The sequence below is a fragment of the Protopterus annectens genome, chromosome 6.part0 (genome assembly GCF_019279795.1).
Source record: "Protopterus annectens isolate FY-2018-M chromosome 6.part0, PAN1.0, whole genome shotgun sequence".
Lineage (NCBI taxonomy): Eukaryota > Metazoa > Chordata > Ceratodontiformes > Protopteridae > Protopterus > Protopterus annectens.
The window spans coordinates 478,684,286-478,711,093 of NC_056737.1; the positions used below are offsets into that span (position 1 = coordinate 478,684,286).

The window sequence follows — 26,808 nt, forward strand, 5'->3', positions numbered from 1 at the left end:
AGAAAAACTGAAGAAAATGGCGTCGGCTGCATCTTTTATACCCCTGGCGCTCTGACGTCAGGGAAGAGGCGACAGCAACCGACACCGGTCCAGGACTTTGAAATTCAGGCCGACTGCTTGTAGCCTGCCAGCAGGATAACCCAAGTGTAATGACTGCAGCAGTGAATACACTCGAACATCTACATTTATGGTAGGTGCACAACTGTACAACCCCCCCCCCCCAAAAATACAAATACCACCTAAAACTCGACTGTAAATATTTCATGCATATTTAGATTCAGAGTTCAAAATATACTTATGCTCCCACTGCACCTTAACAGTGTTTGCAAACACAGCGGTGCAGGGAGTTACCATTTCCACCCCTGTGCGTAATTATAGTACTTATTTCACGTCAACCCGTTTGAAAAAGGGTTAACATTTGTTCCTACATAACAAGCAGATGTCACTTACGTCTTGATTGATCTCAAATTATTTACAAGGAAATTTGAACTTTTGCTTGTTCTTTCTGGATAAAGGGGCAAGGAGGAGAAAAAGACTACATATTAAGGTGACCTAGTACATTCAGTCCACCCCTACATAATGTGATTTATGTTTGAAAAATTTACAAACTCACAATAATAATTGTCATTATAAGGAGAGATTGATGATGTGAAATATTAATAGGGGCATCAGGCTAATGAAGCCTGATGGGGAAAAGATTGGCAGTTGTGAACTACATAGATTATTTTAATAACATTTGTTGTACTTTGTATGATGAGGTTTCTAGAAATCAGTTGAGTATTGCTAATGCCACGTTGGTTAGTTATATAATTTAATAATGCAAGGACAAATTTCTGATAAGGAATATAACTATTTAAAAATTGCAAAACCACATATCCCCACAATGTTTGGGGTTCCCAAAATGCATAAAGATGTGGATGATCTCCCATTTCACCTCACTACAGTTGCAAGGGTATTCCAAAACCCATACCATAGTAAAATTTGTGGATGTTCAACTTAAGGTGATGGTGGAGAAAGTTGATTGTGGCAAAGGATTCATGAGATTTGTTAAAGAAAATAACAGATTTATATAATGACAATGTTATTTTTGTAACAAATGTGAAGGATTTGTTTTCAGTGAATTCCATACAGATTTAGACTAGGAGTGATGATTAAGTGAATGTACTCAGATAACTTGAAGATTAATACTTTAAAGGAATGCATGAAGTGTTTTATTGAATGATTGTATATATTTTGAATGATCTATTTTTTCACCAAAAGGCAGGGATAGCAGTGGAAGCTCCCTGTGCCCATATGTTTGTAACTATTGTTACAGTGCAGTGGCAGAGTATATTTTGAACTCAAAATTTAAGAATGCATAGAATTTTTACAGTATTTTTAGATGACATTTGTATTTTTTGGGGGTCAAAAGTGAACAAAGGTTGTAGGAATTTAATTTTGTTAATAGTATGCATCTTTTGCGATTTACATTGGGGGCATCAAAGGAAATATTGTTACCTTGATTTTGAAATAAAAAAGGATATGGTTAAAAAACATTTTTATTGTAGTATGTATAGAAAACTGACATTCTAAAGCATTATTGCAGTTTGATGGTTTCCACTCTAGGTGTCAGAAAAAAACTTTGGTCAACAGACAACTGGTGTGCTTTGCTCGAATGGTCTTAGAACCAGACTTGTTCCTAGTTGAAAGTAAAAAAAAAAATAACCCACTAAGAAGCATGTTAGGGACTAGAGGGTATACAGAGGAACGTATGGAAGGAATATTTCAAGAAATGACAACAGAACAAGTGAAAGGAACATATATGTCCTTATTAGAGAGTAGTTTAGGGTTTTAGACAAAAAAAGGGGAACTAGGAGGACCAAGGATTTTACCAAGGTGATCGTTTTAACTTACATTCCGGATGCGCAGGATGTTAAGAATATTATTTCCAGAACTTGACACATTTTTAATATTGGCAGGGATCAGTCTAAGTGGGTACAGAATGATTTTTAAGTAGGCTTGGCAGAGCACCTTTCTTCATCTGTGGTTTTAACTCCTTCATTAGTACCTCTTCCATGTGATCTTCAGGCAAAAGATGATGCTGAGCCGCTGGAGTTTGAGGAAACCTTCCAAGTATTTGCTTTATACAGCCATATAGAAAAGGTTCTCGTTATGGGCAAACAAATTGTCCTTTCTCCCTTTTTTGGTTGACTTGCTCCTTTGTCTGGCTTAACTTTATTATGAGTTTGAGCAGCATCTCAATTGTTCAATGTAGCATGCTTCTACTAATTTAAGTCTCTTGACATTATGTATGGCATAATTGTGGCCAAGCACAGGGCTGTTAAGCATCTTTCCGAAAAGGCTAGTCCTTTAACTTCCTCCTGTTGCTGAAGACCCTGTTTGCTTGTTATAAGTAAATCCATGTGGTTAGACTTGCCTATCTGCCTTTTGAGCTGGTTTTCTTAGAAACTGTGAATTTGTCTGTTGAACAATGGTGTTCCTGGTGGCCAATAAATCTGCCAGACAAATCTCAGAGCTGCAGACACTGATGTTTTGAAAGATGTATCTGATCATCTGTAAAGACCAAGTATCCCTTGATGTAAATCTGAGCTTTTTCCCAGAGGTGGTATCTAAACTCAGTCTGTTCACACATTTGGATGCACACGAGAGAAGCGTCTTTTTCTGGCAGCTGTTTGGAAAGGGAGAGGGTCCTGTAGCTTTTAAATATGCATGTTTTTATGATATTTCTGTCACAAATGGGGGATGTGCATGAGCTTATGAAAATGGACCAGTATTTCATTTTCTTTAAAATGAGTAAGGAAAGTTTAGCATTTTTCAGGCAGTTGCTTTCCAGATCATTTTTGGCTGCAGAACTCAAGTTCAGTACTCAGAAGTGCAGTAAGTAAGTGTCAAACTGTCAGTGAAATAGCAGCTGTCAAAATAATCACTGTTAAATCATTTATGCGATGGGTATATCACATGAACCTGCAAGTGTGGAACACTACGTCTCCAACACCCCGTTACTTAAATGTACCAACACAAAGGTCATTGCATGTCAGAAAAAAAGTGAATTCTGTGAGATACCGCAATTTCAGTCATAAAAGAAGTTGTCGCACAGTTTAGTGTGGCACCCTGATTTATTTTAGTCAGTCATTTGTTGCTTCTGTTTGGCCAACTGTGTTTTATCCATTGTAGCCAAGGGTCATTTTGCCAGGGTTTGCTGCTTCCATTGTTTGTTTCAGTCTTCTCTCTGTTGCAGGTATGTGTTCTACTGCAGTCTGGTTATCTGTGCAAAATTTCTTTCTGCCAGTGTAATTTGTGTTTTTACTCCACTCCAGAAGTGGAACATTTATTGGAACTTGGGTACTATGATAGTCGGCTGCAGTGGTGCAGCGGTTAGTGTTGTCACCTCACAGTAAGAGGCTCTCCAGTTCAGTTCTCGGCTGGAGCGTCTTCTGTGCTGAGTCTGCATGTCATCCCTGCAGTCAAGTGAGTTTTAAAAGACATGCAGGTAGGTGCATGTGTGCGCATGTGCCTTCTGTGAAGGTTGGGCGTTAGGCTAGCAACTCGACACCATAAAAACTCCACTGCCAGTCAATCTGCGGACCGATGATCCGCTGTGGTGACCCCTTACGGGAGAAGCCGAAAGACATTTGGATACTGTGATATTCAGTCCTCTGAAATCTTATCTTCTAGCAGCCTCTGTGTCAGCCTTCCACTCATATCTTAAGGGAGCCTGTCTCATTTGTTCTTTCCTTCCTCACATTTTGTAGCCCAGTACAAAGATGTCCTTAAAGCAAGATGCAACAGATATTCAGGTACTCACCATATCAGCTGATGATCAATAGATCCTTTTTTGTGGGCGGATGCTTAATTATCCCACCATCCTTTTGTGTTTGATGGCCACTCTACCATCTTCAGGCAAGAGTACCCTCTGCAAGTATTACAAGTTTGTATCTTTTCTGTCTTGTGCAACTTATTGTTGATGTGGCTCTGCACATGTTCAGAAAAGTCAAACTAGGAAGCACAGTGTTAGTTGTTACTTTTTTTTTTTTTATATATCAGTGCTGAGAATCTGTAGCATGTGCTGGCAAGGGATGTAGGGATTGCAGCTATTAGATGAAATGCAGTAAAAAGGGTGTGGAAATTATATCCCAGTTTGTTTCCTCTTGCACAGAATCCTCTTGATAATCAGTTGGTACAGTGGTTACTTGCGATTACTGTCATTCTTGCTCTGCATTCATACCACCCATTATCCTCAAGGACAGCAAGTACTATGTTTCACCAATTATATATGTTGAATAGTTAGAGGCAATTGAAAAATGTTAGTAGTCTAACATGTTTGTTATCCATCAAGGATACAGGTGTTAAACTATGCAAAAGTTTTATATATGATATGATTTTGAAAAGTATAATGGAATTGTTCTTTCTGTTTGTGCTTGTAGAGTGCTTTGCTGGATCTCATATGTATTTAACATTCAGCAGTCTGGCATCATTGTAAGGGAAGCAAGTAATGGTGCTTCTGTGCACCAGTTCCCTGTAGGAGATATGAATGAAACTAAATGTTTGTTAGAAGGAGCAGTAGTAATTAAAGGAGGAGAAGTTCATATCTGGGCCATCAAACAAATTGAAATGAAGACCAAATCATTCTAATTCTGCTGGCATCTGCTTTGTTTCAGTTCCAGAAGTTGAAGGTGAGATGGACAGCATTAGTTCCCTGTGCTCGCAGATCACTACTGCATTCAGTGGACCACCCGAGGATCCCTTTTTGTCGGCTCCCATGACAAAACCCACTGTGGCGGTGGCTCCGCAGTCTCCTCCTGCCCAAGGTTTGTATTCTGCAGAGTTGCTAAACTCTCCACCTTTCACTTGTTCATAGTGCTGAGACATGAAAATAATAGATTTTGTCAGTAGAAAATGAATTTTACTTAAAGCCCAGCCAGTTTATTCTTTTTTCTTCCTCTTGTGACACTACTGTTCCTGGTTGGTCGTAAGTGTCACTCTTCCTAGTTTCTATCTTTTTCTACCTGATAAACTATAATTCTGTCTCTGCGAAATGAAAAAAAAGCAGCTAAAATATATTTGCTGTGTTAGGTGGTGCTTTTTCGCCATACAGTCCATAGATTCTCACTGCAGAATGTGGGTGTGGGATAGCTATCATTAAAAGGAGAGTAAATCTTACTTGCTCCATGGAAACAATTTTTTTCTTTTTCCTTATTTACTTGTAACAAGTTGGTTAACTTCCAGTAAGGTAAGGCTTATATGTATGGTTGAACTTGTCCTTGGTACGAAAGGAAAATAACTTGTTCTAGTTAGAATGTCAAAGCTTGGTTTAGAATGCTCATTTGTACTTATGAAAATACAGTAGCCTGTGGGAAGGAGGTTTTTAAATGTGGTTCACAGTAGTCCTGGGGTGTAAAGCCCATCAACACGGTGGAAATCTGACGTGTTGCCAGTTGACTGCTTTAAGAACAAGTGAAAAAAATCTTGTTGCTTTTAGTAAAAACAAAGTTGCTTCTTATATAGCACTATTTTTAACTTTGCAGCTAACAATTTTGGCTTTCTGGTGCATTTCTGCATCTGGAGTTCCTTGTGGTGTGCACTTCACAATAAACTCATTATAATTACCTTTTTGTAAGTGTGGTGGTATGCATTTTTGCTGCATTAAGCCCATGAGGGCTACTCTGCAAGAACTAAATGTGTTTTGTCTGCCCTTTATTGCTGTCTGTATTCTTTAATCTTTTGTTACTGGCCTGTTTCCCCACTTTATCATTAGTTAGCAAGAGTAAAACCATTCAGTGGTGGGGAATGTGGAACAGATCATGTCCTCTCATGAATCATTTTGGTTATCCTTTACCCTGCCCCACCCAGTATGTTACCTCAAAACCATTATGTCTTTCGAACTGTGGTTTCAGCTGCAATGCTGTGTAGCTGTTTAAATAAGTCTAGTAGGTGAGTCCAGGTTTACTTCCTTTTTAGTCTATAAACACACTTTCAGAAGCACATTTTTCATTTCTGCCTCTAGAAATGTGAAATTGTGTAATAGTACTGCTTATGTTCTTTCAGGCAGTAGCAGTACAGCAATCTGTCATTTGCACTGATGGAGTGCATTCTCTGGAGGACTGTTGCAGAGCCAGGTGAATAAGGCCAGTAGGTTTGTCAAGCCTGCTGACCAGGATTCTTGATACTGGTTTACAGACGTTTCCTCTCCTCCCACAGACATACATTCACATTCTTTTTCTCCACAAATGCTAGGGTCTTATTTTCCTGTGTTGTACCTTTAAGCTGGATGGTTTATGCAGAACTGCCCAAGGCTGAATAATGTCTTTTTTGCCTCAAACCGCCTCCCATGGAGAAGTGCATCCTAAGCGGTTTAATGTAAATCCCTCATGTTTCATTTCTGACTCGCTTTTTCCCCAGATATTTGAACATCTGTGTCATTTTCTGTGATTGAGTATTTCCTCCACGATGTGCATTTGTCACCTACAGCTTCCCTCTTTTACCTTTATGGCTGTATTGGCCACAGTAACAACTTTCTTGGGTTTCCTTAGCTGATTTTTGCAATATTGGGCTTATGGACACCGGGCTTGGATGCTGTATAAATTGAGGTATTGTATTGCTAATGACTTATAGACAGTCCTTCCTGGTACGGATCAAAACTGGATCTTTTTGTTACTGAGCCCTGTTTTGTATGTATAGTTATTTGCACTTTTTCTACAGCTGTATGCAGTCACTGATTTCCTGTGTAAATTGTGCTTAGTGTTGCATTTGTTTGCACTGAAGGTATGTAGGTAAATCTGACCGTGTTTTAAGCTTTTCCACATTATTCTGCCATATCTTTTCCCCTACAGAAAGTGGAGTTATTTGCGGATGATCAAGTGTCATCAGTGAACAGTAGGGTCAAAGCACTGATGTGTTTTGAAATTGTGTATATAGCTGTTTAGATACTGTGGGACACCACAACTACATGGGCATCACCTGCCTGCTGGGTCTGATGTTATCCTTGTCGCTATTCCTCACTTCTAGGTCATAGGATCTGACATCGGATCTAAGCCGGCAACTTTTCAGACAGAACTAGGCTCGAGCTCCTCCCACCCCCATAATCCCTTGCTGCCTTCTAACCCCTCAGATTTCGTTTGCCGCTCACTGCTACATACGCAATTCCTCTGGCTCGAGTCCTTCTGTGGGCTAAGTGCTTATTTTCAATATTCTTATTTGTTTTTCTAGCTTTAATTTTGCTTATTGTCTCTTTAGAGTTCTAAGTTGTAGTTTTTGTGCCCTGTTAGCCTCCCCTCCCTTGCTGTTTTCTCATTGTCAGCACTTATGGCTCCACTTTCTCCATTTTCAAAATCTCTTAGTTTCTTCTTGTGAATTTTAATTGTGGTGTTTGATTGTTGTTGGCTTCTCACTAGATGTTCTTCGTGTTTCACTGTTGCAGTCATTACATTTGGGTTATCTGCTTGCAGGTAGCCCTCAGTCGGCCTGATTAACAAAGTCTTGGGTCCTGCGTCGGTTGCTGTCCCTTCTTCCATACCTACACTTCAAAGCAGGCTACATGCACTATCAGTTCTCTGCACTGCCCTTTGGCTTATCTACTGTGCCCAAGGTATTCACAAAGTGCCTAGCTCCAGTTATTGCATTTTGCAGGCAAAGAAATATTCAAATATACCCATACCTGGATGATTGTCTAATTCAGGCAGAAAGCCAGGACATACTTTTGAATCATCTGGCCTTTGTACAAAGGGTTCTAACTTGTCTGGGGTACACCATAAAGAAAAAGAAATCACACCTGGTACCCTGTCAACAAATTATATTCCTGGGAGCAAGCTTGAATACAACTTCCCAGATGGTTTACCTCACGCCAGAAAAACAAATTAATTTGACAACCTACTTCAAACAGGTGGCCACAAAAACCCTGCTATCTACAAGACAAATACTGCAAGCCTTGGGGTTCATGGCCTCCTGCATTCTTCTAATTCCATATGCAAGACTGCATATGAGGAAACTACAGTGGTATCTAAAAAGCCTATGGTGTCAACATTCTCAAGACCTAGAAACAGTGATTCCTATCATACTTTGCCTATGCCTAGAGTTCCTTTGGTGGGCTGAGGCCTGCCACCAAAAACAAGGGACTACCTTTCACACCACCCCCTACCACCCAAACCCTAACAGACTCAACAGACTATGCATGGGGGGCTCACCTGGCAGGGAAGTGCATTCAGGGCAAATGGAACGCAAGTCAAATGCACCTGCATATCAATCAAAAAGAAATGTTAGCTGTACAGAATGCTCTGACAGCCTTCAAGGACCACATTCTTCCAGGACAATTAATGATAAAGACGGACAACACCACTGTTATGTGGTACATAAGCAGGAGGGTACACATTCTTACCCCCTCTGCAGACTAGCCATGGCATTGTGGAACACAGCCTTCAACTACCAAGTGAATCTATAAGCTCAATTCCTGTCAGAAAAACTAAATACACTGGCAGAAACCTCATGGACCCACACGAGTGGAAACTGTAACCAAGGATTTTCAAAATGTTGACAAGCAAATGGGGGACCCCAGATATAGACCTGTTTGCCTCCCCCCAGAACCATCAACTGAACAAATTTTGCACAAGGATTCCCCACAAGCTAGCTTGGAAAGTGGATACTCTATCCTTCAGCTGGAAAAACCCAACAGTTTATGCCTTTCCTCCTCTGCCTCTGCTCTCCAAGGTACTACTAAAGATCAAACAGGACAAGGCAAGGACGATTTTAATTGCATCAGACTGGTCTCGCCAACACTGGCACCCATTCTTGTGCAGATGTTCTTCATCTCACATTGCTGCAGTCCTTACACTTGGGTAGTCCGCTGTCCTCGGTCAGCCCGAATATCAAAGTATAAGGCTGACGTCGGTCAAGGCGCATTAGACTGACATCAGGATGTCAGGGTACAAATGCGCATGACCCACGTCATATCCTCAGTCTTTTTTGCCGCATGGTCCGATGCAGAAGCAGCGTTGCAAGTGCCGTTCGGCGTTCTGAAATTTTTCGAGTTCGGAGTTTCAGACCGAGTCAAAGTTGGCTAAGTACCCCATTGGGGAATATTTTGCTTTTTTCTTGCCTCAGTGGTTTACCGGATGTCAGAAAAGTGAATAACTGTATTTCTTGTGGGAAACAGATACCGCATAGAGATTATCATACCTTGTGTATTCCTTGTTTAGGGCCTGAGCACGACGTTGTTGGGTGTCGCTTTTGTGCTAGGTTCAATAAGCGCACTATTAAGAGAAGGTTAGATTGTGCCAGGTTAGTCTTTGGGAAGCGGTGCAATTACACTATGCCGCCGGATGCTCAAGGCCCGCTTCTTCAAAGAAGCGCAAGGATAAAGCAGCTAAGCCCAGGGTAGACTAGTGGTCCGGACGCCGGTTCTTTAGAGGTATCGGTGGAGCCGGTGGTTCCACCGAGGTTTCTCTGGAGGCCCAGGGGGAGACCTTGTTATTGCAGGATGTGGCCTCTCAGGAGGCAAGTCAGGCTGAAGGGGCTTCTCAGGTTACTGTACTCCCCTCCCTTCCTAGGGTGGTTAGGCCTTCTGTTTCCAAGGCTTCTCCCAGAGGCAGGCCAGGTTTAGCTTCAGTTGGTGTCACTCCTAGTTCTTCAGGATCTGTGCCCAAGAAGCATATGCTTAAAATGGCAGAAGATTTGATTACCTTAATTAGAGGTTCTTTGCCCCCTCCTGATAAGAGGCCTAGGGTGGAACCTGAGTTAGGGAGTGTTGAGCAGGCTTCAGATGTTTCAGAGTCTTCGGCTGAAGACTTGCAGGAGTATTTTCCTTATTCTGATTCTGATGTGGATGATTCTACTCCTTCTGCTTCTCCTCCTGAGGATTTTTCTTTTTCAGAGACCCTCCATTCCATGAGGGAGCATTTTAAGTGGGAAGGTCAGGATTTCTCAGATTCTAGGAAAAGGCTTAGGGAATTTCTGTTTTTACCCCAGCATAGGCCTTTGGCTATACCTCCTGTTTTGGATGTTGTGGAGGATGTGTTTGCAGAGGCTGCTCTTAATCCTGATTCCCTGCCTCCTGCTCCTGTTAAGCCGGATAGGTATTATAGGGTGCCTGAAGCTCATAAGTTTCTTTTTAAGAGTCCTAGGGCGGACCCAGAAACTGTTAGTCAGGGGCCTAAGGGTGTTAAGGCTTCTGTTAAAAATCCGGTTCCTCCAGATAAAGAGGCTAGGGCTTTGGATAGATGGGGAAAGAAAGTTTATACGTCTTCCACCCTAGTTATGAGGGCTCTAAATTGCCAGTTTCACATGTTGAAATACCAAAACTATCTACTGTCTCAATTGAAGTCTAAGGTAGATGCTCTGGCGGAAGGTATTGACTGTAAAGAGTTACAGGATTTGGTACATGTCTCTGAACAAGTGGGTAAGCATTCTTTGCAATGTGGTTTTGATGCTGTACAGGCCTCATCTAGGGTGGCTGCCACAGGGTCAGTTCTTCGCAGGCACGCCTGGCTGAGGGATCAGAATTTATCTGACCATGTTAAGACAAGGATTTTGGATGCTCCTTTACAATCTGATGTGTTATTTGGTTCACCTGTTGAGGCAGTCTTAAAGAAAATGGAAGACAAGGCTAAGTCTATGCAGACTGTTGGATTTTTTGCAGGTTCAGCCTCCGAAGTTTAGCAGAAATTGGCCTACTAAGGGGTGGACGTATCCTTCTTATGATTCCCAGTCTAGGGGCAGGTCTAGACGGGTAGGGGCAGAGCTCAGGGCTCTTTCAGGCCTAGAACAGGGAGTTCACCTGCACAGTCTTCGGGTGAGGGCAGGGGTCAGTCCTTTCGTAAACAGACCCAATGACCTACCTTTTCAGCTGCCAGAGTCTTCTCGACTAGCAGCACCTTTGGGAGGAAGGTTGGCACTTTTCAAAGAAAATTGGAGTTTAATTACCCAAGACAGATGGGTATTGGATATCATACACCAAGGTTACAGGTTTTATTTCCATACCTTGCCTCCTTTCAAAGGCATGCCAGACGATCCTCCTCAGCAAAGAATAGAGGCTCACAAACAGATTTCTCTGCTTCTCCAAATAGGAGCCATTCAGCCGGTCCCTCTGTCAGAAGTGGGCCTAGGATTTTATTCTCGCCTGTTCCTAGTACCAAAGAAGGGGAACACGTGGAGACCAATTTTGGATTTATCTATCCTCAACACTTATCTGGACATTCCCAAGTTCAAAATGTTGACGTTACAACAGCTTTTACCTCTGCTGGGCAAAGATCATTGGATGGTGACTCTGGATCTCAAGGAGGCTTACCTTCATGTTCCTATCAGGCTAAGTTGCAGGAAGTATCTACGTTTCCGGGCTGGGACTTCTCATTATCAGTTCTCTGCATTGCCCTTTGGCTTATCTACTGCGCCCAGAGTATTCACGAAGGTTCTGGCTCCAGTAATAGCTTTCTTCAGACTAAGAGGGATACAGATCTATCCTTATTTGGACGTTTGTCTGATTCTGGCTCAAGGAAAAGAAGAGCTTCTTCATCATCTCCACTATGTGATAGCAGTGCTAAGATGCCTAGGGTATTCTGTGAACGAAATAAAGTCCAGTCTAGTACCCTCTCAGGACATGTGCTTTCTGGGTGTGAGACTGAATACAGCATCCCAGATGGCCTTTTGACCCCGGACAAACAAAAGAATCTTTCTCTTTACTTCCATCAATTGTCTCATCAGTCCAGGCTGACTGCAAGGACAGTCCTTCAAGCCTTGGGGTTCATGGCATCTTGTATTCTGGTGCTTCCCAATGTCAAACTGCATATGAGGAAGTTACAATGGTATCTCAAAAATGTATGGACACAGCACTGCCAAGATTTGGACACTGTCATTCAGATAATACCTTGCATTCAAAAGGAATTTTTGTGGTGGGCTCAGGAATGTCACCTAAACAAGGGACTCTCTGTGACCCGGCCAGAGGCGAGTCAGATTCTAACGACAGATGCCTCAGACAAAGCTTGGGGAGCTCATCTAAATGGAAAGTGGATACAAGACACGTGGCCTGCCAGACTTCTACATCTACATATCAACCTGAAGGAGATGTTAGCAGTCCAATTTGCATTAATAGCTTTCAAGGATTTACTTCTTCCAGGGCAGGTGTTGATTCTAACAGACAACACAACTGTCATGTGGTACATCAACAAGCAAGGGGGAACACATTCTTATCCTCTGTGCAGACAAGCAATGATTTTGTGGGAGACTGCTCTCAGTTTACAGCTAAATCTTCAGGCAAGGTTTCTGCCGGGAGCACAGAACTCCTTAGCAGATGTGTTGAGCAGACAAATTATGGATCCCCACGAGTGGAAATTGGATCCTCATGTATTTCAGAGATTGACAGTGTCATGGGGAACTCCAGACATAGATCTGTTCGCTTCTCCACTAAACTACCAGCTGCCAAAGTTTTGCACAAAAAGTTTTCATCCCACAGCTTGGAAGGTGGATGCTCTTTCATTCAATTGGAGCAATCTTCATGTGTACGCCTTTCCACCTCTGCCTCTCCTCCCAAAGGTACTTCTGAAGGTCAGACAGGACAAGCCAAGGATGATTTTAATAGCTCCAGATTGGCCTCGACAGCATTGGTACCCACTACTGAGAAGTCTGGCAGGAGCCTCCATGGCCTTTACCTTCGATTCCACACCTGCTGACTCAGGAGAACAGTCATTTACTCAATGTCAAACTTCACTCTCTTCACCTGACAGCCTGGCATATTCTGTTTTAAACCCTGGAGGGTTTCAGCTTCCACAGCAAGTTTTGAATGTTATTTTGGAAGCCAGAAGGCCTAGTACAAGGAAAGTGTACGCAGATAAATGGAAGAGATTTTTATTTTGGAGTGCAGCAAAAGCATTTGATGTTTCTAAGCCTAATTTAAGTGTGGCTCTTCAATATCTTACTGAGTTACTGGACAAAGGTTTGTCCTTCTCTTCTATTAAGATTCATGCTGCAGCAATTTCTGCTCACTATGATTGTGACCCACCATTGTTTTCTCATCCTTTGTTTAAGCAATTCCTTAGAGGGGCAAAGAATATAAGACCCCCACGGAGAGCTCCTACTCCTGCTTGGGATCTCAATTTTGTGTTGGAGAAACTCACTCTACAACCTTTTGAGCCTGCAGCTACTGCTGAGTTGAAATATTTATCATGGAAGACTGTTTTTTTGTTAGCCATTACCTCTGTAGAAGGGTTTCTGAATTACAGGCCCTTATGGCAGTTGAGCCTTTCTTAATTTTCCATAAGGATAGGGTATCTTTACGCACTAATCCTTCCTTTATGCCTAAAGTGGTTTCTAGTGTGTCTTTAAACCAAACTATTCATTTGCCTACCTTTTATGCAAACCCCAAAATAAAGGGGAAAAGATTTTGCACACTTTGGATATACACAGGCAGTTGCGATATTATTTGAGCAGAACTAAAGGGTTCAGGCAGTCTCAGCAGTTATTTGTTTCTTTTGCTTTGAGTTCTCAGGGCAAGCCTGTGTCAAAACAAACTATTTCTAAGTGGATTGGGTTTTGCATTGCTTTCTGTTATTCCCATCATGGCAAGGAGGTTCCAGCGGGATTAGGCCTCATTCCACTAGGGCTACTGCCACTTCAACAGCTTTTTAAGGGGTGGCAACTAAAGATATCTTGGAGGCAGCTACTTGGAGTTCTGTGCACACTTTCTCTAAGCATTATCACCTTCCACTTTACTCTAAATCTAGGGCTGGTTTTGCCACTGCTATTTTACAGGGCATTTTGGCAGCTCCTGCTTCTTTATAGTTGTGCCAGCCTCCCTTACCTCTGCTTTGGGATTCTACCCAAGTGTAAGGACTGCAGCAATGTGAGATGAAGAACATAGTACAGTTTTGTACCTACCATAAACGTAGATGTTCAAGATCCACATTGCTGCAGTCCAATTTACCTCCCTCCTTCCCTCTGTAGTTAGAGGCGGTTGTGTGGGTTGGATTGTAAATATTGTGTATATTGTATATATTGTACATATTATTAGTGCTAGGGTGGTTGGTTGTTGGTTTTGTTGTCTTTGGGTTTTGACCTTTCTTGTTAGGGTCTTCTGACATCTGGGGCAAGAAAAGACTGAGGATATGACGTCGGTCATGCGCATTTGTACCCTGACGTCCTGATGTCAGTCTAATGCGCCTTGACCGACGTCAGCCTTATACTTTGATATTCGGGCCGACCGAGGACAGCGGACTACCCAAGTGTAAGGACTGCAGCAATGTGGATCTTCGAACATCTACATTTATGGTAGGTACAAAACTGTACTTTTGTCACGCTTGGTTCCATAGCACCTGCCTCAGACTCCTTCCCTGTTGTCTCAGCAGGAAAACCAGATTCTGCACCCTCAGCTGCAAACCCTGAACCTAGCAGCCTGGCTAATTACTTAATCTCTCCTTTACCATCCCTCAGTCAATCAGTGATGGATATCATTTTAAAGGCAAGGAGGCCTAGTACTAGAAAATCTTACGCTGCAAAAATGGAAAAGATTTTGTGCCTGGAACCATTCGCAAGGAATGAACGCAGCAGTGCCCAATTTACCTCAGATTCTACAATACTTGACTGAGATGCTTCATAAGGGCTTGTCCTTTTCCGCCATCAAAATTCATGCCTTAGCCATTTCAGCTGATTATAGCATAGAGTCCCTCCCCTCTTCTTTCACCCACTGCTCAAGCAGTTCCTCAGAGGGGCCAAAAATTTAAGGCCACCCAGGAGAACTCAAACTCCAATCTGGGATCTTAACTTTGTCTTGGAGAAACTCACTCTTCCTCCTTTTGAGCCAGCTGCTACTGCAGATTTAAAATTTCTTTCCTGGAAAACAGCTTTCCTTTTAGCTATCACTTCTGCAAGAAGGGTATCTGAATTACAGGCCCTTATGGCAGTGGAATCTTTCATCATCTTTCATGTGGGCAGGTTGTCCCTCAGAACCAATCCCTCCTTCATGCCCAAGGGTGGTATCCAGTGTGGCTCGTAATCAGTCCATTCATTTGCCTACCTTCTTTCCTAACCTACAGAACAAAGGGGAATGGATATTGCACTCTTTAGATGTGCACAGACAACTTAGATTTTACCTGGACAGGACTAAACCTCAAAGGAAATCTGAACAATTGCTGGTGGCATTTGCTCCAGGGACATGGGGGAAAACTATTTAAAAACAAGCCATTTCAAAATGGATAGGCCACTGTATTCGTTTCTGCTATAAGCACCATGGAAAACCTATCCCACAGGGCATCAGACCCCATTCAACCAGGGCTGTATCTACCTCTACAGCCTTTCACAGAGGCGTCCCTACTATGGACATCCTAGAAGCTGCTACTTGGAGTTCTGTACATACTTTCACCAAGCATTATCATTTGCCAGTTTTCTCTAAATCCAGAGCTGGTTTTGCCACTGCAGTCTTGCAGGGCCTTATATCTGGTCCTAATTCTATTTAACTTCCTCCTCCCAACCTTAGCTTCGGGAATCTACCCAAATGTAATGACTGCAACAGTGAAACACGAAGAACATAGTACAGTTGAGTACACTTATCATAAATGTAGATATTCGAGTGTATTCACTGTTGCAGTCCTGGTTAACCCTCCCTCCAGCCCCCTTTCTTCTTTTGGCTATACCTCTCCTCTCACTTACAATGCTCAAAAAGCTTTTTGGTGTATTTGCTTTTTTGTTGGAGGTTTATCCTTGTATTTATAGATTTAATTGCTTCCCATTAGGGGGCACCTGACATCTGGGACAAGAAAAGCTGATGTAATGGTGTCGGCTGCATGTTTTATACCCCTGACGTCATGGAAGAAGGGACAGAAACCGACGCAGGACCCAAGACTTTGTTAATCAGGCCGACTGAGGACTAGTGCAAGTAGATAACCCAAAGTAATGACTGCAACAGTGGATAAACTCTAACATCTACATTTATGGTAAGTGTACACAACTGTACTTTTCAGATCTTCCAAAGGGCAGGCTTCTGCCCCTCAAAGAGCTAATCAGTGGCATTTTTCTTCTAAATCGGGGAGTTCTAAGCCAGATTCCCATAGCAAACATTCTCTTCTTCTGCCTACCTATGCGGACCCTGGGTTTCTTTTGGTGGGAAGGTTAGCCAGGTTCACAGAGGTATGGTTTACCATCACAGACGACAAGTGGGTGCTTGATATAGTAAACCAAAGTTGCAAGTTTTACTTTCACACCTTCCCTGTTTTACTAGGATACCTAGACATACCCAGAACTCTCAGGGCAGAGTTAGAAACTCAAATTTCTTCTCTACTGACTATGGAGGCTATAGAGCCAGTTCCTGCAAAATCAGGCAGGCCTAAGTTTGTATTCAAGACTTTTTCTGGTACCCAAGAAAGGGGGCACCTGGCGCCCTATTCTGGATCTGTCCATTCTAAACACTTTTGTGGTGATTCCCAAATTCAAGATGCTCACAGTTCAACAATTACTACCAATGCTGGGCAAGGATTCATGGCTGGTAACTTTGGATCTCAAGGAGGCTTATCTGCACATCTCAATAAGGGAAAATTGCAGGCAGTTCCTTTGCTTCAGGGCTGGGGAACAACACTTTCAATTCTCTGCATTGCCCTTTGGCTTATCTACTGCTCTGAGTTTTTGCGAAGTACCTGGCTCCAGCCATTGCTTTTTGCAGGCAGGGAAACCTTCATATTTATCCTTACCTGGACGGCTGTCTCATTCAAGCAAACTTCCCAGAGCAACTAGAAAAGGATTTGGATTCCGTGAAGAACATTCTCACCTCTTTGGGTTACACTCCCAACGAAAAGAAGTCAAAGTTGGTTGCTTCAAGGGAGATTGTTTTCCTGGGAGCGAGTCTGAATACAGCCACCCAGATGGTATTCCTCCCTCAACGGAAGCAAGAAGATCTTTCCGCTTACTTCATGAACTTGGCAAGCATGACACAGCTCTCTGCAAGGCAATTCTTGCAAGCACTGGGGTTCATGGCTTCATGTATTTTAATGATCCCATATGCAAGGCTGCATATGAGAAAACTTCAATGGTACCTCAAGACTCTTTGGTGTCAACACTCAGAGGACTTAGACTTGATTCTTCCCCTGATTTCCTGTCTACAAATGGAGTTCCTCTGGTGGGCGATAGCCTGTTCTCAGGACAAGGGTCTGCCTTTCCGCCCACCAACCACACTATCACCACAGACGCCTCAGATATTGCATGGGGGCTCATCTGCAGGGCAGGGGCATACAGAGGACTTGGAGCACCCAGCAGATTCGTCTGTACATAAACTTAAAAGAATTGATAGCAGTGCAGCAGGCCTTGCTGGCTTTCAAGGACCTACTCTACTCTGGGGCTCTGATGACCAGAGCAGACAATACCACAGTCATGTGGTACATAAGTAAGCAAGGGGGACTCACTGTTACCCCTTGTGCAGACAAAGCATGCGACTATGGTCCCTAGCAGCATCCATGGGCTTGCATCTAATAGCCCAGTATCTTCCAAGGAGACTAAACTTCTTGGTGGATCAATTGAGCAGACATGTTCTGGATCCTCACGAATGGCAACTGAACAGGGGCATTTTCCATTGCATCACTCATCATTGGGGCACCCCACAAGTGGATCTTTTCTCCTCTCACACCAATCATCTCTTTCCAACCTTCTGCACCAGGGAGTTTCACAGCAAAGCTTGGAGGGTGGATGTGTTGTCCTTCCCATGCACACATCTCTTAGTTTACGCATTCTCTCCTCTGCCTCTTCTTCCCAGAGTGCTACTGAAGATAAGGGATGAAAAACCAAAGGCTATTCTGATGGCTCCGGATTGGCCCAGACAGTATTGGTATCCCCCCCTTCGCAGCCTTTCCCAGGCTTAACCTTGGCATCTTCCCCTGGTACCAGATCTGTTGGTTCAGGGAGGGGGAAAGTTCCTTCATCCTCATCTTCAAACTCTGCATTTAACTGCCTGGCTAATACTTTAAATCTTTCCCAACAGGTGGTTGAAGTTCTTCATGAGACCAGAAGGCCTAGCACAAGAAAATCCTATGCAGATAAATGGAAAAGATTTTGCTCTTGGATGCTAGCTAAAGGAGAAGACTCTTATCATCCTTCTCTTTCACTCATTCTTGACTACCTAGCAGGATTGCTTAATGGTGGATTTTCTTTTTCTTCAATCAAAATTCATGCTTCAGCAGTTTCAGCTCATTGTTCTTTTGAGCAACCCATTTTTTCTCACTCCTTGATGAAGCAGTTCATGAGGGGAGCTAGTAATCTTAGACCTCCCAGAAGAGCACCTACTCCTGCTTGGGATCTTAATTTTGTCTTGGAAAAACTTACTCTGCCTCATTTTAACCAGCTGCCTCTGCAGATTTGAAGTTTCTGTCCTGGAAGACTGCTTTCCTATTAGCTATTACTTCAGCTAGAAGGTTATCTGAGCTGCAAGCCTTAATGGTAGTATTTTTCACTCAGATCTGGTTTCTCTGAGAATCAATCCCTCCTTTATGCCTAAGGTGGTTTCCAGTTTAACCCTTAACCAGTCTATTCACCTGCCTGCATTTTTCAATAATCCCCAAAATAAAGGGGAAAGAATTCTGCACTCTCTTGATATGCATCGACAGCTGAGATTTTACTTGCACAGGACTAAATCCTTTTGAAATTCTGAACAATTATTGGTTAGTTTTCCTCCTGGGGCTCAGGGTAAAGCTATTTCAAAATAAACCATCTCCAAATGGATTGTTCATTGCTTTCACTATTGTTACCTGCAGCATGGGAAGGTTCCCCTTCAGAGTATTAGGACCCATTCTACTAAAGCAGCCTCTACCTCTGCAGCCTTTCTGAGAGGTTTACCTACTAAGGACATTCTAGAAGCAGCTACGTGGTCTTCTGTTCATACTTTTACAAAGCATTACAATCTACCTTTGTTTTCTAAATCCAGGGCTGGTTTTGCCTCTGCAGTTTTGCATGGCCATCTTACCAGCCCTTAATCTGTGATCCTTCCTCCCCCCTTTGTCGTCTTACTGGGCTTTGGGAATCAACCCATATGTGAGGACTGCAACAGTGAAACACGAAGAACATAGCACAGTTGTGTACACTTACCATAAATGTAGATGTTTGAGTGTATTCACTGTTGCAGTCCTGGTTTTCCACCCTAAATTCCTCCTTTTTTCCTAAGGCACAGACTATAGATTTTTATTTTTTGTATGATGTGTCCAGGGTGCTACCATTCCTGGGTTAGCCTTCTTTTGGGGGTTCCTGACAGTTAAGGCAAGAAAAACTGAGGAAATGGCATCAGCTGCCTCCCTTTATACCTGACGTACTGACAGTTTTACAACCGTTGGCAGCCGACATCGTATACCAAGGACTCTGGTATTCGGGCCAACTGAGGGCTACCGGGAGCCGGATAACCCATATGCGAGGACTGCAACAGTGAATACACTCTAACATCTACATTTATGGTAAGTGTACACAACTGTACTATCTGAGGCCTTCGGATCTGGCCAAGACTAGACCTGCCACGGGTCTGACCACCTCAGATCCAAGGCATTTTGAGTTCCAAATGCTCGGATCCTCAGTTGCCCTCAGATCCAAAGCAGACTGATACGGGACCCATGTTGGATCCCACCATCTTGAATGGGGACTCTCCTTGGAGTTCTGGCCGGGAGCAGCATTTTACAGCTCCCAGGCGCAGAAGCCATTCCTGTGACAGGTGTAGGAGGTCCTCAGGGTCTAGGCACGTGTCCCCAGCTACGTCATCAGCCTCTTCCAGGTCATCCAGGAGCTTGCTCCCATCCAACAATGATAGGATGATGAAGTCTTTCCTCAAGACTCAGATTGAGTTGGGACTTTTTGCGTTCCCTGCCCATTTGACTAGGGGTCATTTCCCCTGCCCCTACACCTCAATCTCCTTGTCCGACCCAGGTGGTTTTGGACTTCCAGGACCTGGGCCATGGTGAGGAGGCAACAGGGATTCCTAGAGCCCATTTTGTCTCTACCCCGTCTGAGTCCCTGACTCTGTCTGCTCTACCTCCCTTGGAGCAGACTCTGTCCTGGACCCGAGCAGCAGAGTCCTTGTGAGAGGGTTCCCGCCCATTTTTTTTCAGACCAGTCTCTGCCCCTCGGTGCTTCGACTCTCGACAGTTCAGGTCTATTATCAGGGGATCTTGAGGCGGTGGCATGCTGTGCTCCCTCTTCTTAGGTGGTCTTGCCTGCTGAGAAATGGGAAGGAAGCATCGTCCAGCCCTTCAACCTTTCAGGTAGTAGAGAGGACCTTCTCTACTGCTAGAGCTGCCACCCATGTTCTCCAGGGCCCTTCCCAAACCCCCTCATCTCGAGAGCTGAGCTTTCTCAGCATACTCCTGGTCAACCCTTCCGAACCAGCCTTCAAGGAAGGAGTTACCCACGTGGGGTTCCCCCTCAGAGGATGTGCCCCGGAAGAGGACGTGCAAGAGGAGGGACCAAGACTGTCCGATGGAGTCTCTCACTGACGATACAGATCTCGATGAAGGGGACGATTTCCCCAGATCTCCGCCCAAAGAGGTCTCCTTCGGAGACACCCTAGAGGTCCTCAAATTGAAGTGCGGATGCTCCTCCCATCCACCCCCCCGTCCTCTGAGGTGTCCATCTTCCTGAAGGCGTTTGGGACAGGACCATCTACCACCCGTGTTCCCCCCTGCTGACAAACTAATAGATATTATTGCCAGCAGGGCATGGAAGGAGCCTGATACTGTGGAGCTAGTGCCCAAATAAGCAGACAAATTCTTAAGTCCACCCACAGATAGGCAGTTTTGGTCAAGAGGGGTGTTAGTCAATGCTACCGTGGTAGCTGCTGCCTCTAAAAAGGAGTTGGTGGAGCAGAGTATGTCTGTCCATCCCCCCCATTCAGGAATTCTGGGGCGATCGACAGACATGGAAAGAGGGTTTTCACATCAGCTACCTTTGGTCTGTGGGAGCTTAATTAATTGGCACACTTCATCTGCCTCTAAAGGGGTTTGGTTAAGGAAATCACTTCCCTTTCTGAGTTTATGCCTGCCAAGGACTTGAACAAAGTGTCTCCCAAGCTGTCAACTCTTGCATCCCTCGCTAATTCCTCGATAAGGGTGATTTGCAGTGCTACAGAAGGCACCTCTCGAGCAGCCAACGCACACATCACTATTCAGTGATTCACCTGGGTGCACCTGTGTAGGTTTGCAGAGTCCTTTACCAGTGCCCCTTTTGATGGATCAACTCTTTGGTCCATCAATCAGACACACACTGTCCCACAGTGAGCAAGAAGGGGAACACCTTGTCAGCTGTTGGAATCAAGTTTTCTACCCCTCAGCAGTCCTTTTCCTTTTTCCTAGGACACAGCGAGGGATTAGAAAATTGTGGTTCTGGAAGGCGCAGTCTTTTTTTTTTTCTCCAGTGGCTCAAGACAAAACCTTCTTCTAGAGGTCAGAGAAAGCGAGTTCAATGGTAGATGCCGCCCTAGAAGGCAGGGTGGGTCGAAAAAATCAGGGCTGCAGGGAACCCTTCTCTGAGAAGCCGTTCCAGTGCTCCTGATCCATTGCCTGACTGTCCTGCCCCGGAGGTATTTGGGGGTTGTTTGTGCACCATTTGGCCTGGACAAACATCATAAGAGATTGGTGGGTGCTAAGCATTATTACCAGGGGCTATTTTATTCATTTTTTCCCATCCCTCCCACCACCACCTGTCAGGAAGCTTCTCCCTGATGCGCCACCCCATCAGAGTGAGTTAGCTCAGCAAGAAGTGCTTAGGCTTCTACAGAAGAGAGCCATCCAAGAGGTCCTGCCAGGACAGCAAGGATACGGAACCTACTCTCGCTTCTTTTTGATGCCAAAGAAAACGGGAGACCTTCGTCCAATCCTGGACTTAAGCGAGTTAAATCTCTCAGTCAAGAAGTTGAACCTGTGGATGGTCACTCTTCAGTCCACCGTGACCCTTCTGTACGAGGACGAGTGGATGTGCTCTGTGGATCTCCAGGATGCATGCTATCATATAAAAATAGACAGGTGCTCCAGGAGACAGCTCTGCTTTTGCATAGGGGACAATCATGATCAGTTCAAGATCCTGCCCTTTGATCTCACCACAGCCCTCTGGGTGTTCACCAAGTGCATGGCAGTAGTGGCAGCTCGCCTGAGACTACAGGGATTCCAGGTGTTTCCTTACCTCCTCGATTGACTCCTCACAGCTCCCACGAAGCATCGACAGGTTGCAGCCACTCAGTACCTTCTTCACCTGTTCAACCAGCTAGGAATTACTGTGAATCAGGCCAAGTTGAATCCGATTCCAGTGTGATTTGGCATCCAACTAGACAGTGTGTCCGAGATTGCAGGGTTACCTCACAAGCATGTACAGTTAATCAGATCCCAAGTTCAGTGCCTCCTAGTTCTGCCTCGTGCTCAAGTCCCCTTCATTCTCAGGGCCTTGGGTCCATGGCAGTGGCATTCTGTCTGGTGCCGTTAGGTTTTACATGATGGTTCTACCGTGGACTCTAGCGGTCCAGTAGTCTTCTCTGTCTCGTCCAGTAACAGCTTCCATCCGCCTCACTCTAGTGTGCAGGCATCATCATCTTGGTGGATTCAGTATCCCCTTCTTCTCATGGGCAGACCCTTTTCTGCTCCTGCTCCCGGTGTCACGATTACCAGGAAAAGACGAGCCAAGATACATAGTCCCCTGCAAAGACTAAACTGCACATAAATGTACTGGAGATGAGAGCAGTTCTTCTCACATTGCAAGCCATTTCAGGGCTGCCTTATTCTGTGTACTATTGCAGTGCACACAGACAACATGACGGTTTTGCAGTACATCAACAAACAAGGGGGCACACATTCTTATCTGCTTTGTCGCGAAGCCTCGGGCAGTTTCTCCTTGCAAAGTGCATTCCGGGGAGACCAGACAAGCTCAGCAAAGCTGTTTTGACTCTTTACGAGTGGTCCTTGAATCCATCAGTGGTGAGAGAAATCTTACTTCACTGGGGTCAACTGAGCTGCAATCTGTTTGCTTCCCCTCTCAAATGTATCAAGTATTTCACCCTGACCACCCCCCACATCCCCACCCCTGCTGGGGAGCCTCCAGGGATGCTCTAGTTCATGATTGGCCTCCAGGTCTCCTTTATGCTTACCCCTCTGTAACTCTCATTCCTAGAGTGTTTCAGAAAGCTCGATGCCTCAATGCTCCCTTGATCCTCATTGCCCCTGTCTAGCCTTAGCAGGTGTGGTTTCCCCCTCCTCTAGTCACATCTCAATTTACCCCCCTTGAGTACAGGATCACCTACCAGATCTGATATCACATCCCCTCTCTTCTTCCAATCCCAAACCTTCAGACACTTCGTCTGACTGCTTGGTTTGTCCACTTCCTGCAATTTTAAACTGGTCCAAGCTAGCCTTTCCCATCAGAGACACCATTCTGCCTGTCAGAAATCTTCCACCAGAAAGGTCTATGGTAATAAATGAAAAAGATTCTCTGTCTGGAATGAGTGGGATCTGTATCCCTTTTGGTCTCCCATTCCAGACGTCGTCTTATTCTTGTCTTCTCTCTTTCAGGATGTAGCCAGTTTCTCTACTGTTAAGCTACAGCTGGCGGCCATCTCTAATTTTCATGTCTGCAAGAAACCTACTTTTTCTTACCTTTGTAATGCATTTTTGAAAGGTGTCCCCCTGCTGCGGCCTCCTTTTAAAGATCCCTCTCCTCCTTGGGACCTTTCCTTTGTGCTGCAATCTCTTACACAGAGTCCTTTTGAGCCAGTTGCAATTGTAACATTAAGTTTTGTCTTGGAAGACCACCTTGTTGCTGGCTGTTACATCAGCAAGAGTAGTTTCTGAATTTTAGGTGCTCTCCATCAAACCTCTTTACATCATTTTTTCATCGAGACAGAGTGGCTCTCAAGACTAATCCCTCTTTCATGGCCAAGGTAACCACTGAAGCAAATTTGAATTAAACCATTCAGTTGCCAGTTTTCTTTTCCAACCATTCCAGTGGAGTATATGCTACACGCACACTTGACATACATAGACAGTTATGATTCTGTTTAGACAGGACAGAGAGCTTTCGCAAATCTGACCAACTGTTTGTGGCCTTCTGTGTTGACTGGGTCAGATGTCCAAGATTACAATATCTCATTGGATATCCCAATGTATTTCTACAGTTTATACTTCTAAGAGGTTGCCTTTACCAGGACCTGTCAGAGCTCATTCCACTAGATCTGTGGCTATGTCAGCTTCCTATTTAGCCCAACATTCCTTAGATGAGATTTGTGCTGCAGCCACCTGGGATGTTCTTCGTGTTTCACTGTTGCAGTCATTACATTTGGGTAATCTGCTGGCAGGTTGCCCTCAGTCTGCCTGAATTCCAAAGTCCTGGGTCCTGTGTCGGTTGCGGTCTCGTTTTCCATGACGTCAGGTCTTCAGGGGGTATAAAACAAGCAGCCAACACCATTTTCTTTAGTCTTTCTTGCCATGCGGTGCCCGAAACAGAAGCATTTCGCAAGTGCCAGTCGGCCGACTCCTGAAATATTCGCGTTTGAGTTTCAGAACCGAAGTCTTCACTAAAGCTAAGTACCCCGTTGGAGAAACTTTTTTCTTGCTCCATTCCGATGTCAGAAAAAGTTAATAATTGTATTACTTGTGGGAAGCAAATACCTCATAAGGATTTCCATTTATACTGTATTCCTTGCCTAGGCCCTGATCACAACGTGCCTGACTGTCGATTTAGATTTAACCAACGCACTATTAAGCGGCGGTATAGTTTTGCATCAAAGTATTTTGGAAACAGATTTAACTACCCAGAAATGTCGTCGGATAGCAACCCGACTACTGGAGTACATAAAAAACGCAAAGAAAAGGAAAGAGAGAGACAGTCGAGGTCTAAAACCGACGACTAAGCTTCTCCTAAGCCAGTCGCCGGTACTCAGTGAGATGCTTTTGCAGCCCCTGATACCCGCGACTTTCGAGTTGCAGGCCCCTATCAACACCCATGTGGAGTCCGGCATGCCGCGCGATACTCAGTAATGGACCCACGGATGTATCTCCCTCGGATGGGTCACTTCTGAGGGTGTATTCAGGCCTCAACATTTTTATATCAAACCGACGACAGCTGCAAAACCAAAGACAAAAGCAACTTCTAAAACTAAAAAAAGACACGAGCCACGTGCACAGGCCTCTATGCCTAAAAAACAGATGATCAAAATGGCTGAAGACCTGATTACCTTGATCAGGGATTCCCATCCCCCTCCTGATAAGAGGCCTAGGCAAGACACTGATTATGAATCTTCAGATCAGGTTTCTATTTCTTCTGATTCCTCTTCTGATCAGGAATGATCTATACCTCCCTATGAGGATTTTGATGCAGAGGAATCTATACTATCTGCATCACCACCTGAGGATTATTAATTTGGAGAAACCTTGCATACTTTGAGGGAGCATTTTCACTTGGGAGAGTCAAGATTTCTCAGAATCAAAAAAGAGGCTCAGGGATTTCCTTCTCCCTCAGCACAGGCCTTTAGCCATACCCCCCTGTTTTAGACATTGTGGATGATATGTTTTCAGAGTCGAGCTTGACCCCTGACTCCTTACCTCCGGCTCCCAGCAAGCCTGACATGTTACAGGCAGGGTCCCTGTTTCACACAAATTTTTATTTAGAAACCCTGCTGCTGATCCTGAAACTATTTCACAGGGTCCAAAGGGAGTTAAGGCCTCAACAGAAGAAAAATCCTACCCCCTCAGACAGAGATTCAAGGGCACTGGATAGATGGGGAAAAAGGTTTATACATCTGCAACCTTGGCAGTTAGGGCCTTAAACTGCCAGTTTCATATGCTCAAGTATCAACAACATGTTATGGGATTGCTAAAACAGAAAATGATAATTTCTGAATGTGCAGAAAATAAAGAATTGCAGGAATTATTGCATGCAGCTGAACAAGTTGGAAAGCATACTTTGCAAGGTAGTTTTGATTCTTTAGAGGTTTCCTGCAGGGCCGCAGTTACTGGATCTGTGATTAGGAGGCATGCCAGGTTAAAGGAACAAAATTTGCCTGATCATGTTAAAGCTAAATTACTAGATGCACCTTTACAGCATGATACTCTGGTATTAAGGCAGAAGACGTTTTAAAGAAAATGGAAGACTAAGCTAAGTCTATGCAAACTGTAAAAGACTTCTTACAAGTGCAGCCACCAAGATTCAGTAGACACTGGCCTACAAAAAATTGGTCCTTTCCTGTGTCAGACAGAGCTCAAAGGTTCAAATCCAGACGCACTAAGGGTTCCAGATACCAGGCACAAGATTCATACAGGTCAAAGCAATGAGGCACTTCTACCTCCAAATCTGGAGGAGATAAAGTGCAAACCTACAGAAAACAGTTCCAGGGACTTCCCTCTGCCTTCACAAAGCACTTAACTTTTGGCGCCACCTTTAGGGGGAAAATTAGCACTTTTTGCTCAAAATTGGCATTTAATAACCCAGGACAAGTGGGTGCTAAACATAGTATCACAGGGATACAGATTCCATTTCTATACTCTGCCAATGGCAAACGATTGGCCAGATCTGCCAAAAAATCAATGAGCAGAGGCACAGAAACAGGTTACGTCCCTCATGGATATGGGGGCCATTCATCCAGTACCAGAACAGGAAAAAGGACAAGGTTTTTACTCAAGACTGTTCTTGGTACCCAGAAAGGACGAGGCCTGGCGGCCAATACTGGATTTATTGATTTTGAACACCTACCAAAATTTAAAATGCTGACTTTGCAGCAGCTTCTGCCCATGCTGGGCAAGAATTCTTGGCTGGTGACATTAGACCTAAAAGAGGCATACCTGCATGTCCCAATAAGACAATCGTGCAGAAGATATCTCAGATTCAAGGCTGGCTTAATGC

General features: G+C 44.1%; 1 protein-coding gene across 1 annotated transcript in view; it reads left to right on the top strand.

Moving 5' to 3' along the window:
- The window catches only part of NUMB (NUMB endocytic adaptor protein), a gene marked incomplete in the record, with an annotated part of 721,408 nt that overhangs the window by 490,514 nt on the left and 204,086 nt on the right, over positions 1-26,808 (top strand). The window contains 1 exon segment of the mRNA XM_044074208.1: positions 4,659-4,808. Coding sequence (XP_043930143.1) covers positions 4,659-4,808 — 150 coding nt within the window.